Genomic DNA, 19,898 nt, shown 5'->3' on the forward strand with positions numbered 1-19,898 from the left:
TAACTGTTCCAACTTTGTTAATTTATAGCCCCATATTTTCCACTTGTTAAAAACATAAAGTTAGCTGTGTTTGGTTCATAAACTGATGAATGAGTACTAATATTTTGGGGATGCAACATGGCAACCAATTGACACCACCAACTTCAAATTTATGGCATATTTAAGTGGAAGAACCACATAGTAGATTGCACTGGTCTCTTTATCTACCATAATATGTAGGAAGACCCATTTACCTACTGGTAGTCCAACGATGTGCTGAAAACTGCCGCTAGAAAGCAAGGAATTGGGTGAAAAGAGAACTATGCCGAGATATGAGAGAAAGACTCTAAATTTTGCTTATATGTAAGCCAGCAGGTTTGGGCGTAAATACAAGTGAAAGCAGTTTCAAAAAAATTAAAACTGCCTTTATAAAATACCGTAGCCTTATTTTGATAGAATTTTTTAGTAGCTGTTCTATTAAGAATACTCCTGCAAGAGACCTTGGAAAATCTCAAAATCACCTCACTTTAAAGTGGCTTATTATTTTACAAAAATGGAATGAAGGAATATTTTTCACTAGTGTATATAGCTCCTGGAAAAAAACAAGCAATTTCAACAATTAGAAAACAACTCTCCTATTTGTCTCTCGATGGAGATAAACACAGGAATAATTATATGTTTTGCCATCTTTGTATCCTGTCAAAGAGAACTAAGGCTGTCACCCCAAATGACTCAGCATTGTCCATTACGTTGCTCCATATTTGGATATCATAAAAGGAACTGATGCTTGCTTTCATCTTTTTTTTAAAAAATTGCATTGTTTTAAACATCATATTGTCACATTGGATATCTACTGTTTCAGATCACAGATCAGTAGGGTCTGGTCTAGGGTCAAAATGGACTCCCAAGCCTCGATATCTGCTGCTACTGTTGGGTCAAAACAGACTGTTCAACCATTTATGTCATAGTTGGTGAGCAGAAGAACCAAGATCACAACCAGATCTATTTTATAGATCCTAAGCAGTTGCTAATCAAGAATGATTTTAAAACAATGGCATGGTTTCCTGCCATTTAAGGAAAATGGAAGACAATATATATCCTAAATCAGATTTCCATAGTGAAAATGCCCTCTTAAGGTATATATAACTCAGGAGACAAAAAGGCAGAAAACATTAACCATATCCATGTCCATAACATGGTTCTCCCCAATTTGCATCATTTTATTGTTACAAAACTTACTTGCCTTTAAAGTGTCTTTACTCATTACCTCCTGTGCAATAAACTACAGTACATGGAGAATCTATTCTGAATGGTCCAAAATAAAAGGCATCAGGAAATTACTAAGATAGGGTATCAGGACCATCATGTCCTATTCTGGTACTGGGAGATGCAGTGTTTTGTTTTGGGATACTCAAAAATGATTTTAACCTGTGACTGACAGCATAGGTGGTTATAAACCGAGGAGGAAGTGGAAAGATTAATAACTAAATAATTTACAACCAAGTAAGTAGAATGGAAGATAACTTCCCATTTTTTCACACACTTCTAGGATTCTGACTGTAGGAAAAAAATAGACATGACTCAGAAATCCAAAGTGAACATTATAAAATATTTCTTATTTTAATATGTAACCCACAAGAAGGAAAACTGAAAAACTAAAACATTTAACGAAAGCCCTCCTAATACTGGGCCACTGTGCTTATGCAGGGAATCTGAAATGTTCCCTTGGGCATTTGCAATGTTTGAGAACCGGATCCTGCCTCTTAGGAAGCTAAGAATGTTTTTTTTCCTGGCTCTGCCAAGTAGAGTCTAGATTTAAACTCAGACGAAATATTCTTTGGAAAGTCATCAAGTTCTCTTTTTAAAACCACAGAGATCTTGATCCTTTGCCTTGTTATGAACTATTTAAACCTCCCCTGACATCTTACAAAGAAACATTATCAATTGGAGGGGGAGGGAAGGAAGGAAAAAGGAAGTTGCATTGGCGAACCAAGTCAACAGCCAATACTGTAAATGTAACTTTGAAAAAGCTTTCCTTTGGAGGAATTCTAATCACAGCTGCAGAACTGTGAATGAGATTTCTCTGACTCAACTGGGGGAGGGACTGGTGGGGTGCAAGGGCGAATTTTGAAGCCTCATTTCCTTCCTGCTGTACCAGCTGAAGAACCAGCCTTCTCTTTCCTAGATTTGTATACAGAACTGGTCTTTCTCAGGGTTGAAAGCTTCCATAACTCACAAAGGAGGGAAGCGGTCAATCTTCAGCCAAAAGAACTTCATTCTTTAACACTTCTTGTTTCAACAACTCTGTATGGAACAGGTTCCAAAAAAGGCAATTATCAGCTGCAACATCAGCTTGCATGCTAGATGACATGTGCCCTCCCTTTCACCAACTATAATAGCAATAGAAAACCAAGCACTGGATAGTCCTACTTCTCTTAAATTATCCCCCTAAACAGAGTAAAGCCATATAAGAAATCCTAGTATAACATAAATATGGAAATATCTGCTTGTCAAAATGCCAGCACTTTGTCTCTTTCTCTTAACAGAAACATCTTGAAGTGTTGCTATTATTAATTATAAGATCTGCAAAAAAAACCTTGTTTGGTTTAAATCTTTTTGATTTCTAGCCATATTTAGTATGTAATTTGACATGCAACTCTGGACCCAAATGTGATGTCTCTCTTGAATCCTAGAGGGGAGCCAAGTATCTCTCATGGAAAGCCAAACCCCCCCCCTTTTTTTTTTACTGCTCTGAAACCCCTGAAAATTCAGTGGCAAAGCAGCAATTAACCGAGGTGCAATTTCCTGCTGATTTTCGGATACAAATAGCATTGAGAAGGCTAAACCCAACTATCTGCATCACCGAACCATTTACTACCCACAGTAGTTTGGCTGCCAAATGAAAAAGGAATGTGTCTCAGCCACCAAAAAGTTGTCCACGCCAGTATGGCTTACTTTCCAATCCACGCTCATGAACTCTAAGCTGAAAATTAGTTGGGTCAAAGAGGCATACGTTTAATACTGGCTCTATACCAGGGGTGTCAAACTTGCGGCCCGTGGGCCAGATGCATCACGTGTTGACCCTGTCCCCACCCAGTTTAGTGAAGAGGGAAAAAGTCCCGATACGTCATGTGACGCCGCCATGATGCCGCGAGTTTGACACCCCTGCTCTACACAAAGATTAAACTCATAAGTGACTTGCTTTAGAAGCAGGCAATCTTGGGTCAGCTAATTACATCTTCTGAGGATGTCTGTAGACTCAGAAATAGAAAGGGGGAACCTGCAGATTAAATTTAAGTTGAGAGACAATAAACAGTAAACACTGCTTCCTTTCATAGAACACAGAGTACCTAAGCTATTAAGAATAGAGACTGTTGAACCTCAATTGTAGAGGACTGTTCTTCAGTTCTAGCTTGGTTATACGTCCAGGTTTCATTTCAGTATAACCCAGGTCCTTTCTGCCATCTTTCCAACTGTCCAAGCAAACTGATAGAAGGTACACTTAAATTATAAAAGAGCCCTAATCAAAGAACAGGTGGAAATTCCAATCCTGCAAAAGGAAGAATTTTCTCTCCAATGCCAAATATGAGTGGAACACAAGCTTTCAAGTGGACAGCTTGGTTAATAACTGGGCTGAAGAGCAATGCACTGGATGCGTCTCTAGTCTTACAACTTTCTAATGTAATGTAGGAAATCTTTTGGAGGCAATATTAACATTATTGGGAGTGCTTGAGAGCTATAATGAGAGGTAGACATTCACACATACATATGAAGTCAGGGTTTTTGAGAGCTTGTTTTTTTTTTAAAAAAAACAACCTCTATTGTACCCATTTTGATGCTTTTATATGCATGGTATTTTATGTTTCCTGCCTCAAACTGATGCGAAACGACTACTGGTTTTTGAGTATGGTAGAAGAAGGCTGAGAAATGAGAAGACATACGTACTCCTGAAGTCTTAGATTACATGTCACTGATCTCTCAAATAATAATGCTTGCTACACAATAATTCATCTAGGGCTCAGACACATAGACCATACTGTATTTGTCCAACTGTCCAGGCTGAATATTTTTGGCCCAGCTTACAATGTATCTGACAGAAGAAAAAACAAAAAACAAAATGCCAGCATGGATCCAGATTTTATGATATTAATATCTGGAAAAGTGTCTATTATGTTCCAGTTCTGATTATAAAAGACAGCAAAAGCAAATTTTTTGGCAATTATTTTTTTGTAAAACAATATTTTCAGGACAGACATTGTATCTCCATGAAGTATTCTAAAAGGGACATTTTAAAAAACTGAATATAAAAGCAGACGTGAAAACCCGAACATTTTATTAATACCATTTAAACTAAATTTGGGTAATGGAATGAATATTCATAATGTGCCAGACAGTAAGGTTGGTAAGTATGGAGCTCTTTGTACACACACCATCCACCTTCATTTCCGGGCACCTCCAGTCTTTGCCAGATGGAAGAGGCCCACATCCATCTCCTCTTTCATTCAGGCATCACAGAGGGATATTTTACCACAGATAAACAGCCACCAAATTTTACATTCTTATGCCCCAATGATATTACCAAGCCTGATAATGAAATGTCTGCAGGAAGAAAAGCAGACTTAAAGAATACAAAGAAACCGAACACCGATGGTATTGATGAGTTTAGCTTTGAAATCATCTCAAAGATGCATCAACTCCCTAAGTATAATTTTTAGACATCAATCTTTTACAGTACCTTCTCCCCTTTAGAAATGCCCCTGGTCCTGCTACAGCACCACAAAAAGTGAATAGCACCTATTTTAAGTAGAAATGGACCATTAAGAGCCTTGGTGGTGCAGTGGTTAGAATGCAGTTCTGCAGGCTACTTCTGCTGCCTGCCGGCTGCCTGCAATTTGACAGTTCAAATCTTACCAGGCTCAAGGTTGACGCAGTCTTTCATCCTTCCAAGTGGGTAAAATGAGGACCCAGATTGTTGGGGGCAATATGCTGACTCTGTAAACCGCTTAGAGAAAGCTGTGAAGCACTGTGAAGCGGTCTATAAGTCTAAGTGCTATTGCTATTTAATCCAATGTGATTTATCCAGACACAAAGTAGCTCTTACATGATTGATATGAAGCTGAAAGAACTGGAAATATTTAGCTCTGAAAAGAAAAGATTGAAGCCCAATTGCCCCATTGAAAAGATGGGCCAGCAATGATTTTTGAAGACCAGAAATGGACACTGTCCTATTACAAATGCAATCTCTGTGTTTTCCCACTGCAGTTTTAAAGTGTCCCCCATCAACTCTACCACCTTGCCTCAAGCACGCCTGTCTGTTTTGGCCAATGCATTTTATTTCGTTTTGGACTAAACCCAGCAGTTCATTGCCTACTATACAGAAGCAGGAATGCATCCTCAACTGAGTCAGTGCATGCATCTTCAAGAGCAGCGGTCGCCTACTAGTGGGCCGTGAGAAAATTTTGGTGGCCGCAGAGAAATCTCACCCCTAGAGCACCCCCACAAAGCAATTAATGCAGGCTGCGCAGAAACACAAGGCTGCGCCAACCATATGGCCCGCAGGAACCCTCCCTGCCCACTCACTCCTTACCCGGCAAACTTGCCTGCTAAGTTGCTATTTTTCCTTTTTTTTCTCCCCTGACTATCACCTCTTCTGCTGTGCCAGGAGATTTAGATTAGCTAGGAAGCAGGAAATGGTTGGATTTCTTGCTTTCTAGCTAGTCTTTAAATCTTCGGCTCTGCTTTTAAGCACAGCCGAACCTCCTTTGGGACTGAAGGTTCTCTTATTCAGTGCAGGCTCACGGCAAGCAAATTTTATGTGACAGACTCAGGTAGCTGATGGCAGATAGATAGATCACTGAATGATTCTGTGAGCAACTCAATCTGTCTGCCTGCTCTGCCTGATTTTGGGTAAAAGTTGCTCTTTTTTTATTAAAAAAAGATATTTACATACATGGTGTGTTGTGAGTTAATTTTATGAGTTTGCTTCAGTGGTGGTATTTGACTGGTTCTGCCCAGTTCTGGCAAGCCGGTAGGAGCGATGAGCAGCGGAGACCCAACCGGTTCTCTCCGCCGCTCTGCTGTTGGGCCCACCCGCCTGCACAGGCTCCCATACTCACCTTTATCTGCTGAATTTGAAGCGCAGCTGCTTTGCGCGGCACACAATAGTGCCGCGTGACAACTGCTGAAGCGACTGGGATCGTGCAGGCTTGCAGGAGGTGAGTTAGAATGCCTCTGCGCCTGCACAAACACCTCTGGCGCCTGCACAAAGTGTGCGTTTGGCATGCACGTACACACAAAGTGTGTGCACACGCATAAAGCGCGCCTAAGCCACACCCACCGAACCAGTGGCAGCAATATTTGAATCCCACCACTGGTCTGCTTACAAGCAAATTTTATGTGACAGACTGAGCTAGCCGATGGCAGATAGATAGATCTCTGAATGTGATTCTGTGTGCAACTGAATCTGCCTGCCTGCTTTGCCTGATTTTGGGTAAAAGTTGCTCTTTTTTATAAAAAATTCAATATTTATATAAATATTTATAATATTGACATACAAGCTAGTCACATGACCACCAAGCCACACCCACAAATTAGGCCATGCCCACAAAGCCGGTTAGTGATCCCTTGGATTTAAAATTATGAGTTTGGTGGTCCCTGAGGTCCAAAAGGTTGGCGACCCCATTCCAGAGCTACTTTTACCAGGAATGCTATCACAACACAATAGTTATAATGCTTATCTTATAAACAGCAGGTTGCTTGTTCAAAACCTAGCATAAATGTTTTAATTACTATTTTTGTTTCCCTGGGTTAGTTACTTTCACCTGGGATTATTTTTCTTAATAAATTCAATAACATATTGCTTCATTATTTTCTCAAACCATTTATCGAGGAAAATGAACTGAAGGAAATTAAGAAACTTTTGACATATATGAAAGACATACTAGAACACTGGAAAGTTTATGTTTCCTGTACTAGAACTTCATTCCTTTGGGTACATGCTGTGGAATATTCACTGAATTGGAGCAACCAAAGATATTTGGAGGAAGTGAAAAGCCCTAGTAAATTATCAGCCTCCTAAGTTAAACAGCAACAAAGTAATGTCATCTCTATTATTACCAAGCCTCAGAACATAACATCTAATGATACTATCTAAAAAATTCTTCAATTGTACCTTTAATTTTATAATACTGAGTTGAAGGTTACTGGAGAAATTGGTTGAAAAAAAAAGCTGTTCCGAAGATTATACCAGACTAAGTAATTCATGTGGCTGTACTTTTTTCTCTTAAATCTATAAGAGCAGCAAAAGGTCCTGGACCTGAGTAATATAAGACATATATATTGATTGATTATTTTTTTTGCTTCTATATGCTTTGAAGGTTTATCATTATGGCTTTTTGAACAAAGTTTTTTTCCGGCTTCTTTTAAAGAGATTTATATAACAATAAACTTTGGATCAGAGAAAACATATTGATAAACAAACAACAACTCTGTCTTGCTTGAATTCAATTTCAACAAATTGCATCCCATCCAGATCCCAAAAGTATTCAGACATCAGGACAAAATTTCAGTTGCATCATTGCCTTGACCTAGATACAACTGGGTATCATAACCATATTGATGATACAATACTCCGAACCAAAAAATGATCTCCCTTAATAACAATGTAAATATTAAAAATAACTCCGTCATATACACACCAATTTCTCCTGCTCCATAACTATTGACTGCAGTGGCCCAGGGTGTAGAATTACTATCATTGTCCCCATCCTGGTAGGCAATAATGTCACTAAAAAGTCAATACAGTCTCCATCTCATGCCTAGACCTAAATTCTGATTGGAAGAAACCTGGATAATTCATTTCCTGTTGACTCCTCCCCCACATTCTGTCAACAAAAGTCTTCAAAAGGGTTGAAGATTAGGATTATTTGACAAGTATGGACAGATCTAGGAAGGATGTCAGGATGAAGTCTGATCCTGTATCTGATGGACAGTACTACCTTATATTTACAATGCTGGGTTGATGATATGGATTCACTTTCTATTTATAGATTAGTCCTTTATTGATCTAATGGAAGGACTAATCAATATTACTCCATGTGATTAAGGTCCAATGCTGTGTTTAAAACTGAGCTGTTTTTTTAAATATGTATTATACTATTTTTGTTCTTTCTTTTACATTTCTATTACTATATATTAAAGCAAAAAAAATCTAGCCTTATATCAGTCCCCCCCACCCCCCAACTCCAACAGTTGAAGTTCTGCTTCATCCAGAGTATGGTAAATTTAAGAAAAAATATGCAATTAGAGAAAGCATCTCCCATATTTATTTCCACCTTTGAGGTTCAGGGCTCCTAATCTGAAGATTTAGTATCAAATTCTGAATAATGGTACTAAATGATGCTATTGAGCATAGAATGAATGATTAAAATTATCATAGAGTGAAGGATTACAATTGACAACACTAACATGTTATGCACACTTACATCCATTCCTGGATCAATGGGCCCTTCTCATAGTCATTCATGCTCTGGTTATCTCCTGTTTGGATTATTGTAATGTGCTCTACACAGGGCTGCCCTTGAAGATTATTTGGAAGCTTTGGTTAGCTCAAAAATGCAGCAATCTGCACAGTTTTGCACAAGCCTAGATTTGTGCGTTACCTCTTCTGCAGGAGCTGCATTGATTGCTAATTTGCTTCCACATATAATTCAAGGTGCTAGTTATCACTTTTAAAGCCCGATATGGCTTGGGACCAGGTTATCTGAAGGATCGCCTCTTCCCATTACATCTACCTGGTGGAAAGATAGGGCATATTGCAGGTTCCATCTGTTAAGTACTTCTGGTAGGACCAAGAAAAAGGGCCTTCTCTGTATTGGCTCCCTCCTTGTAGAACATTATTCCCCAGGGGATAAGATTGCTCCTCTCCCTTTCTACTTTTCTGAAAAGCCCTGAAGACATGATTCTGTCAGTGGGCTTGGGGGCCCTGAACTGATATAAAGCAGATCAAGTTTCTTATTCCACTTTGTCTGTCACAGCTGCAGGAGAGAGGTTGCTGGGGTTTTTTTTAGATTTTAAATTGTGGCTGGTATGCTGCCTGGAGTCACACATATTGGGTGGCCATACATAAATAAAATGCCTTGTCTAAATCTGATAATATTGTAGCTATGATCATTGAAAGGATGTTATTTCCAGATCCCCTTTAAACTCTATAGGTCCCTCTGATTAAGGCTGTGATGCTCTAAGGAAATTACATTGACAAGCCAGCCATCTATTTTTGTTCCTTAGATTTTAAGGCATTGGTGCTAACTACGAAATCCTGAGCAGCTAAATGAGGTGTTATCTCTACTTCAAATAATATCCAGCTATTACATCAAAAATATATCTTCTTCCTTATGTCCATATACATATTAAATCAAGACATAGGAACGGAGAAGTACCTTTGTGGCATCCCTTTGCCAAATACGTTTTCTTCACTGCAAAGATCTCACACACTGCAACATCCTATTAGTCAAGTGACTTTCTGTTGCTAAGGTAAGTTCCTGTGTTACATTGTGATGTCAGCTTATAGGATCCACCTGTTTTTTAAATCAGAATTCCAAAATCCAAAAATTTGCAGCTTGCACCTAGACTTTATAAACCTAAAAAATTGTATTGAGTATCAGGACAAGCTGGAGTTTGTCTTCCGAATAAAGATCATTGCTTTAAGAGAATCATATTGATAATGCTACTATTATACAGCTAGTAAGAAGGAAGCATTACTGAACTACAGCAGAATATCCAGAAAGCAACAGATATTAAGTTCTATCTTCTATATTTAATAAATATTTTTGCCTTTTGAAAATATCAGAATGTGCAAGTAGAATATGAAGCACAATGCTTTTCCATTAGCTCCACTTCCTCTTAATGCATCAGGTTTTTTTTGCCCAAGGTAATCCATTGAAGCTACCATACCATTCAGCTTTAACCAAGACACTCTCTGCCTAGTCAACACCATGCTGTAGTATCCAGCCATCCTTAAAATATTAATTAGGAGTATAGTTTTAATTACCACAATAGTATGATGTCATTAACCACCAATCAGTAATCTTTACAATTCATGTATACTGTGATGGACAACATGAATGGCCCCCAATGCTATAAAACCTGCCTTCTTTTTGTTGCTTGAGCAGTTCTGATTCCTCCGGTTTATGTGCTATGATTGCAAGAGAGAAAAATATTCCTGTGCCCCACCCCCACTCTTTCCCCCACAAACCCAAGAAGTCTCTGGGAGCTTTTGAAACAGCAGCTCCAATTCTTGCAGAAAGCTGCAGCAGGACTCTCCTCCCACTCCTCTTAGAGAGGGTAGGGAGATCTCAATATCTGTATTTGCATGTTGTGTCCCAAAATCTGCACTGGCCTGACTTCAGTTATAGCTTGGGGACATAGGGAAGAAAATATTCTCTTGGGAATATAGAGAAGAAAATACTCTGTTTTTCCACAGCAGCCTTGTGTCTCAAAACGAAGGCATCTGGCAATCTTCCACTGTAGAAATAAACTGCAAACTTCTTACAAACTTCATGCCTTTCCATATCTATCTGTCTGTCTGTCTGTCTGTCTGTCTGTCTGTCTGTCTGTCTGTCTATCTATCTATCTATATCTATCTATCTATCTATCTATCTATCTATCTATCTATCTATCTATCTATCTATCTATCTATCTATGCTTTTCCCTCTCTAGCCAAAGTCCATTGGCAAAAAAAGTGAGAAAGGATGATAGTGGATGTGCTAGGAATGATTGTGGATAAGTTATTCAACCAAGATGATCCTTCTATTATAAAGAGGGGGGAAAACTGCCGTTTAGCGAGAGAGAAATGTTACAGGGAAGGAGAATTAAAAACGGCGAGTGATCCCAACCCCGGCTCAAGCACCTCCCTCAAACTCACTCCGGGAAATGGAAGGGAAGCGACAAGCTCTTAAAGTCCCTTGTCCAGTGCCAACGAACAGAAAGCAGAGCGCTCTAGCGGGGTTTCCTGGATTTGGTCCCAGGGCCCAAAGGAACCGCCGCGGAGGGGCTGAGAAAACCCGCTTATTGGTCATAACCAGGCTTTCCATGAAAAGGAGGCTCAACTGGGAATCCTGTGTAGCCAGCTTAGCTGACCTGCCTCCTTTTCAGACCTTCTGGCCACTTGGGAGAGCATCCCAAGATCACCCACCTGCACAGGCAGGGCGAGTTCAAATGCCATATATTCTGCGCTCCATGGCCACCGGTCCTCTAGAGAGGATGCCCCTCTCTCCTGGGCCATGCCCTAGCCTTACCATCTTGCCCACCTCCATGGTGGGAGGGCTGCTATCTCCCGGGCCCCGCCGCCCCGCGCCTCCCCGGCCGGCGGGGCGGGTCTCTCTCGCAATCTTCCTACCGCAGCGCAGAGATAGACATGTTCGGTCCCTCCGCCAAGCGCTTCCCTCCGGACCAGGGCTTGCAGAGAGGCAGTAGGAAGGTGGCGGGTGTGCGGGCGACCAGGAGGCGACCCTCCACGCCGGCTGGACTGCGACGCCTCGCCAGGCGCAGCGCCGGAGCGAGCGAGGACGAGTCTGCCTGTGTGCTCGGAATGACAAAAGGCGCTGGCGCTCCCGCCCAGCCTCAGCCTCCTCCCTCCTCCCTCGAAGGACAAGGGAGGGCTCCTCCGAGCAGATGCTCAGGCGGCACAAAGGCACCGTGCAGAAGCCACCGCCGGGCGAGGCCCGTCACAAACCCGGCGGAAGGAGGGAGGAGGAGTTTTTTCTTTCTTTTTTTCCTTTGCTGCGCCCGCAGGAGAGGGAGGATTTTCCTGCCTGGAGGGATCGCCAGAGCGGCTCCCGGTTTAGCGCCGCCGCCTCAGCCACACCAACCACTTTGCACGCAAACGGATGGCCACTGGCTGGCGGGAAAGGAGAAAGGGGGTGGAGGGGCTTGTGCCGCTGGCGGGCACTGAGCCTCTCCTCAGAGACCCGCGCTCGTGACTCTTCTGGGTTTCAGAGGGGCCGAAGGGTAAATCCCCTTCTCTCCCCCCCCCTTCCCGCCCCGTTCAATGCTCTGTCACAGCAAACACGCTTCTTTCACAACCGCGTAAATTAACCCAGCGGTCTTGGTCGCCGTCAGGAAAGGCGCTGAAATGTTTGACTTGTCAAGTAGTAATTCCCGCCTCTTTCAACACGCCTCCTCGCTCCCATCAAATTCCACGGCCTCTGAAGCTGAAGGGAGGGAGCCTCGGGCAAAGCTGCATCAGGCCTTGTGTCTAAATGCTCTAATGATTGTTTTGGATCAGCATCCTAACTCCCAATATAGCGCTGTCCTCACTTCCCCAGTGAAAGCCTTCACAACAGAAAGTGGATCGTGTAATCTGAATAAAACAAACCGCAACAGCTAACTCGTAAGTGCCGATACTGATTTCATACACGGCTGCAAATTTCCAAAAAGGCTCATTGGATTTTACTTGTAAATCACATTGGAAGCTGAGCTTGACTAAACACAGAAATGTATGCAAGATTTTTCAAAGTTACTGGATGAAAATCGAAATAAAGATAGGCAGCTGGAATTTTGAAGCCGCGCAGAGCAGAATTGTAGAGGGGGCGGGGGAAGCACTTGCAATTAAGAGGCAGGACTCTTGTCTTCACACTAAGAAAGCTCCCAGGGGCTAATTCCTCTTATCTCACTGAACTTTACATAATGATTTGGACCTACAGCCCTGCTAATTACTGAATACAATTCTTTTGCACTGCAGTGGGTAGAGTCAATGCCCTAAAGTTGTTCTTCTGTTCCCATCTGTACAAATTTCCCACTTAATTGCAAAAGCAGTCTTGCAAAAATTTGCACATGGCTGCTTATTTCTACTTCCTTTCCCTCATCAAATGCTAAGTCATTCTCCCCCCCACCCCCCAAAAAATCTAGAAATGATAGGAAAGATTCAGGCTCTCACCCTGGCCAAAAAGAACATGATTTTTGTATGTGTCAAGCAAATTCAGTACAATTCCATGTGTTTTAATATTTTTGACTAAAAAGTTTTGGGTGCTATTTTTAATACCTGGGAATTCCCACTGGAAGATTTGAGATTAATATTTTACTTCTAACAAAAACAAATTGGATCTAAGAACTAGCCTTCCTCCTCCCCACCCCAAAAAATTGGGAAGCCTGCTTCCTCTAAAAGACATTACAGAGGGTGGTGAGCACAGCACAAAACATCGTGAGCTGTTCCCTGATACCACTAGATCAGCAGTCGCCTACTAGTGGGCCATGGGAGAAAATTTTGGTGGGCCGCAGAGAAATCTCACCCCCAGGGCACCCCCCCCCAAAGCAATTAATCCAGGCTGCGCAGAAACACAAGGCTGCGCCAACCATATGGCCCGCAGGAACCCTCCCTGCCCACTCACTCCTTACCCGGCAAACTTGCCTGCTAAGTTGCTATTTTTCCTTTTTTTTCTCCCCTGACTATCACCTCTTCTGCTGTGCCAGGAGATTTAGATTAGCTCCGAAGCAGGAAATGGTTGGATTTCTTGCTTTCTAGCTAGTCTTTAGATCTTTGGCTCTGCTTTTAACCACAGCCGAACCTCCCTTAGGACAGATGGTTCTATTATTCAGTGCAGACTCACGGCAAGCAAATTTGAGAGACCGAGCTAGCCGATGACAGATAGATCACTGAATGATTCTGTGAGCAACTCAATCTGCTTGCCTGCTTTGGGTAATAGTGCCGCGCGACAACTGCTGAAGCGACTGGGATCGTGCAGGCTTGCAGGAGGCAAGTTAGAACGCCTCTGTGCCTGCACAAATGCCTCTGCGCCTACACAAAGTGTGCGTTTGGTGTGTGCGTACACGCAAAGTGTGTGCACACGTGTAAATCGCACCCAAGCCACGCCCACCAAACCAGTGGCAACAATATTTGAATCCCACCACTGGTTTGCTTGCAAGCAAATTTTATGTGACAGACTGAGCTAGCCGATGGCAGATAGATAGATCTCTGAATGAATCTGTGATTCTGTGAGCAACTCAATCTGCCTGCCTGCTTTGCCTGATTTTGGGTAAAAGTTGCTCTTTTTTATAAAAAAAAATCAACATTTATACAAATATTTATAATATTTATATACAAGCCATGCCCAGCCAGTCACAAGACCACCAAGCCACACCCACAAATTAGGCCACACCCACAGAACCAGTTAGTGGTCCAAGGGATTTAAAATGAGTTTGGTGGTCCCTGAGGTCCAAAAGGTTGGCAACCCCTGCACTAGATGACATCGCTAGGGCTCGCTGCCACAGAAGAGTGAGGAAAATTCTCAGGGACAACTCACATCCTGGTCAGCACTTCTTCACTCTCCTACCGTCGGGCAGGAGATATAGAAGCATAGCCAGCCGCACCAACAGGCTGAAGAACAGTTTCTACCTGTGGGCTGTCAGACTTCTGAACAGAAAATAACTTCATGTCAACATAGTATGATAGACATGCAGGGCCGGCGCATTTTGCAACAAGGTCACATAGTGTAATAAGATTGGGACTGGGTTAGGGACTTCTGTCCTAACTGTGAGTTGTGTTTGGGGGGTGGGTGGGTTGCATGAAGGGAAGCTCAGCCAATCTCATTGTACACATGTTGTACTCTGACAATAAAGGTAATAATCTCTATTTATTCTCACAATTTAGTAAATAAGACTTTGCCAATGAGACAAATTGTACAACCTATATTTAATCTTTCTTTAAAAACATATTTCCATTATTACCATCCTGCAGCAATAAATGAAATAGAATTTCCACCTTGCAAATCAGAAATTACTTGAATTTAATGTGAATGTAACAAAAAGGATGCTTAAATATTGAGTGACTCGTAATATGTACAATATGTTAATTCAGAGAGAGAGAGGGAGGGAGGGAGGGAGGGAGGGAGGAATGTAAGAGCTTCTGTTTTTTGGTACCTTCTACAGAGCACATATCTGTTTATTAGATGCTTTTACAGTACACGGTTTCATTTATTCTGACTATAAGTATATTACTTTTTAATCAGTCTTTAAAGCCTAAATTAACACAATCCACAACATCAATATTTGAAAATTATTTCAAGCAGAAAGTCAGCAAGTCATAACTAGAACAAGTTAATGAAAAGCTAAGGGGGGTATGCCTTACCCAAAAGAAAAGCTTTTGAAAAATTTAGACTGTTATGTATATACATTGTATGAATCTGTAACTCACAACCCAAAATATCTGTATCACAGGGAAGAAGAGAGTATATATTTTGTGCTTGTTATTCAGAAGAGAGTTGAAACACACTATGATTCCATAAGCTTAAAACAGTGAAAAAGCTTCAACAGCTTTGAAACCAGCTATATGTACACAAAGAGTAGTACAGAGTATATATTCATAAAGACTACCAACTTCAACTTGATTATTTAACTAAAGTATTAGGGTATTGAACAACGTCCCCCACCTCAAATTTTCTTTATTGAAAAAGCATAGCTGGAAGCTACAATGTGCAGCAAAAAGGAACAAATTGTCCAAATAACACTGAACAAGAGCAGAAAGCTTCCACAGTGCCCACGCCAAGCTGAGTTGAATGGGGGTTTGGGTGGATATGCAATTTCCTTCACAATTAAATCTCAATTGGCCAACAGCCAACTCCTCCAGAAATAGAAGCGAAAAATCTCATCTCAGTACAGGCTGATCCAAAACATTATATAGGAGGGTTATTTTATGAAGAAACATCCCAATGTTTAATTAATTAATTATCCATCAAATTTATAAAGCCTATCTCCCCAAAAAGTTATTCTAGGTGGCATACAGTAAGATTATAAAACATAACATATTAAAAAGCTATTAAAAACAATAAAAATCACAAAGGCTAAGATTGGACAGCAGATGTTAAAAATAATGATGCCATTTCAGCAACACAAACTATCAAATTTGCACAAACTACCAAAAGGACTGGACAAATAAGTAAAGCCTTGAGTTAATTCTTGAGTTATTGTATTTTCTGGTGGAACTTTGTGTTCATGGTTAAATAAATGTGTTAGAGGCGTATTTCACATCTCTAGACAGCACCACCACATCTTAGAGTAAGACAGCACCAGAGTTTTAGGAATCAAGCTTGTAGAACAGGCTGTCAGATTCTGACAGAGAACACTATCAGATTCTAAGTCACTGCCACAACTATTTGAATGAAAATTGATTGGCAGATAAGCAAGACTGATAGTTGCCTGTAAATGACATATAAGCTGCTTCAAACTGCTTAGAGAAACAGCAAAATACAAATTATAAATCAGTTCTTAGGAACTTGGAAATTACTTCCTGTCATGAGTTCAGAACTGAAAGTAAGATGCAAGTTATTCTACCATGATTATAATACTGAGCCCTTTTCTCAATATGATTTGTGGAAGAATTGGAAAAAGCAGTACATTTTATCAAATCTATAAAATTTGTGTTTCAATTGTTCTTGAACTATGGAGAAATCAGAAATTGATTTATCTGATAAAATATAGAACTATAAAATCCCGACTGACTTAATTCTTCTGCTTTCCCTCTCCATTTTTACTTTTTGCTGGCAAGAAATGGCCTTCTGAAAAACTGACAATGGTGAAGAATGATTCATAAGTGCCAGGTTACTTTGGAAATTATAAGCCATTAATGCATTGATCTTTTTTCTCAAATATTCACTATATCATACAGATTTATTATTGTTGGCAACTGGCCCAATAAGAATGTGCAAACAGTCCCAAATAATTCATTTATTTATCGTTCTAGAGTTGCTAATCTGCAAAACCTCTTCTCAAACAATAATACTTGTTCCTCTCTATCTCTTAAGAGGAAACAAAAAAAGGAACAACTTTCAAATCACTCCCAATTCCAGTATGTTGGCCTTTGTCAGTTATGAGATATGGAAATAAGAGTCAAGTCTTTTTCTTTACCTCGAGGAAGAGGACTGAGTAGCCAGGTTCTTTCCAATCTAAAGAATGATAAAGGTTATGGAATGGATGAAGCAAAGGAAGAGAGAATTGTTGTTTCCTTACAGCCTTTCTCTTAAATGCTAAGAAAAAAAAGCTGGACAATCTTTTTGCCCATTGTTACATGAATCCTTTTTCTCTTATTACCTCACAAATTTGCCTATACTAACCTTGATGGAACTGGCTGTGTAAAATTAGACAGATAATTTCAGACCAAACGTAAGGGACATGTCCTCTACCCTTCTGCAATTTCATCCATGGCTGAATTTACAAAGAAAAGCAGAAGTTGCAGATCAACTGCACCAAAAAAAAGGTACCAGTTTTCTCCCTGTCCTCTTTGCGGTTCTAAACAACTGTTGTTAATCTCTACAGAGAAGTATCTACCTGTAGCTGAAAGTCTTTGCAGTATCACTTTTAAGATACACGTTTCTCATCATACCATACACCAAAGGGAACAATTAATATGGCACATTCTTATCAAGGCTTTACAGCAACTGATTTAGGAGATTAGGATCAGTTTGGATTAATGGAACCCTATTTTAAGAGGAAACAGAAAAGTATTTAAACTCCGAGCAGAATATATCATACTTAGGTACAAACTAGTTTATTCACATTGCTTGTGACGTATACAGGTCATATTGGCACAAGGGATGAACCCAGCTAATGGATTTGGCTACTGGGACTTAGACACTCTGTGTCTAACAGATGGGCAATTTCAAATGAAAAACAGGCATGAAATTTCTTTTTAGTTGAAACTTTCCTGCAGTCAAAATTAAGAAGGAAGAACCATCTCATATGAATGAAGAACTAAGAATATGCCAAGAAATTGGATTAAATGGTCTAATGAAACATACAGAACCACGATTATTTATTTCTCTACAGCTAAAAATAAAATTCTTGACACAATTTCTTCCTTGGAAGGCCCAAAGACCAATGTCTGCAAAAATGCTTCAGATTCACAATTCTGGTGGCTCACCTTACACAATAAAAAATAGGGAAAATTACTAAACAATTCCTAAAAATGACTTTTTTTGCTTTTAAAAAAAATACTCCTCCCCCAGTGTCTAGCAGTATTTGAAACCACAGCAGAATGAAAAATAAAACAAACCATAATATTTTCATTTTAAATGGGCAGTCTGATCCAGGAGTAATTTTTCCTTGCAAATGTGTAATGCATTTGGGTAACTTTCCTGAAAATCAGATTTACAAAATACTTCAATATATTTCAGGAAGAACTAGAAAGGCAAATGTGAGAGATTACCATTACAGGTAGTCCTCAAATCATTATCCATCTATGTGCATGTACATAAACACACAGAAGTAACAAAATGTTAAAAGCAGATCATTCTTTTCGTTAAGTATCACTTTGCATTCCTCTCAACAAAACACAAGTAGTAAGGCTGCTGATAACAGGAAAAAAATGCCTTCTAATAGCCAGGAATGAAAATTTACTGAAAGCTCACTAGGTATTGGAAAAAGCAAATGATGTGAAGTATGGCTCATAAAGAAAATTTTATTCTATTAGTGCCTGCTGTCTACTTGACAGCATGCAAATTGTGAATTACAATTTTATTCCCCCTCCTTTTAGCCTTGGATTTAGCAACTCCTTCTCTTTCACGAAGAGCCTCCTCTTTACAAAGTCCCATACTAACTATACAAATTCCCCTGAATTTAAAATATTCTTCCACAAAGAAAACTTCAATTTGCTTCTATTACTTCTGTTACTATATTCTGAATGAATCCTGATTTATTTATTTCCCAACATTTATTTATGGAAAAAATATCTTTCTTCTTTGGCAACAACTTTAAATGAGAAGGACACTGTTATGCTTACCAGCAAGGAAAACAAGAAATGGTCATCTTATAGGACAAATTAATTCACTCTTGAGAAAACGATCCACACGGGGATTTTCCAAGTTGACTGCCAAATTCTAAAATAGTAGCCACTTAAATACACTGAAGGCTACACTATGCATCAAGAACATGTAATCACAGAATATTGCCAAAGGCTAGAACAACTTGTAGCAAAAGCACACCTGAAAATTTAATTTTGTCTGGAACGGAAAGTGAATTCACAACTCCAAAATTAATAGATTAGATTGGACTATAGTTTTCTGTTTGCTTTTATGGTTTTTTTTTAAATATTTGTGATCGTTTTTCAGCTTGCAGAACAGGACAAGAAGCAATGATAGAAACTAATCAAGGAGAGAAGCAACTTAGATCTAAGGAGAAATTTCCTGACAGTTAGAACAATTAATCAGTGGAACAACTTGCCTCCAGAATTGTAAATGCTCCAACACTTCTCTTTAAGAAGAGATTGGATAACCATGTCTGAAGTGGTGTAAGGTTTCCTACCTAAGCAGAGGGTTGGACTAGAAGAACTCCAAGGTCCCTTCCAACTTTACTATTCTATTTTGTTCTATTCTAAGCTCTGTTATTCCACCTGGTAATGTCCATGCATATAGGCATTTTATTTGTTGGAAGATTGTGTTAGGGTTGAAGGCATTCTTGGATTGGTATAAATCCTACGTTTTTCAGGTTCCTAAACTCTGCAATCCAAATATATTTTCCTTCTTAATAAACATTATTTTAAAGAGTTATCGTCCATTGGCAACAACCCTTAGTTAACCTAGACTAGACTCCATTTGTCTGATGTCTTGACTTGAAATCTTGTGACTGTGATTCTGGATACAGATCGGCTGATGATCCTGCTGCGATATTTGGATTTTGCCTGACTACTCTTGTGCCTGCTGTTTTGGATTTGGACTCTTTCTCAAGGCAAGCTTACTGGACTTTTGGGGACTTGATTTCGTGTGCATGTGTGTGCATGCATGTTTGTATGTATCTTTCCTTTGCCACTTATTTGGTTGAAAACTCCCTAGTAAACTGTGCAAAATCCTCTGCATGTTTGTGAATATATGGCCTGAGATAGAACACTCAAGTCTTACTCATGAGGACATTATGGACTTGACAGATTCATCATGCAG

The 19,898-nt window shown here is 40.0% G+C and overlaps 1 protein-coding gene across 3 annotated transcripts in view; it reads right to left on the reverse strand.

Annotated features, from left to right (window-relative positions):
- HIP1 (huntingtin interacting protein 1) overlaps positions 1–19,898 on the reverse strand; it is a 74,301-nt gene that overhangs the window by 35,619 nt on the left and 18,784 nt on the right. The window contains exon 1 of one of the 3 annotated variants that reach the window (XM_026671648.2): positions 11,274–11,565. The exons of the other annotated variants lie outside the window; for them this stretch is intronic. Within the exon in view, the coding sequence (XP_026527433.1) occupies positions 11,274–11,291 (18 nt within the window). The 5' untranslated portion in view covers positions 11,292–11,565. Of the gene's footprint in view, positions 1–11,273; positions 11,566–19,898 lie in introns of those variants that run through there. 3 annotated transcript variants of the gene reach the window in all.

This window comes from Notechis scutatus, chromosome 1 (assembly GCF_049901735.1).
Source record: "Notechis scutatus isolate UNSWTSFEM ecotype Mainland chromosome 1, rNotScu1.2, whole genome shotgun sequence".
Lineage (NCBI taxonomy): Eukaryota > Metazoa > Chordata > Lepidosauria > Squamata > Elapidae > Notechis > Notechis scutatus.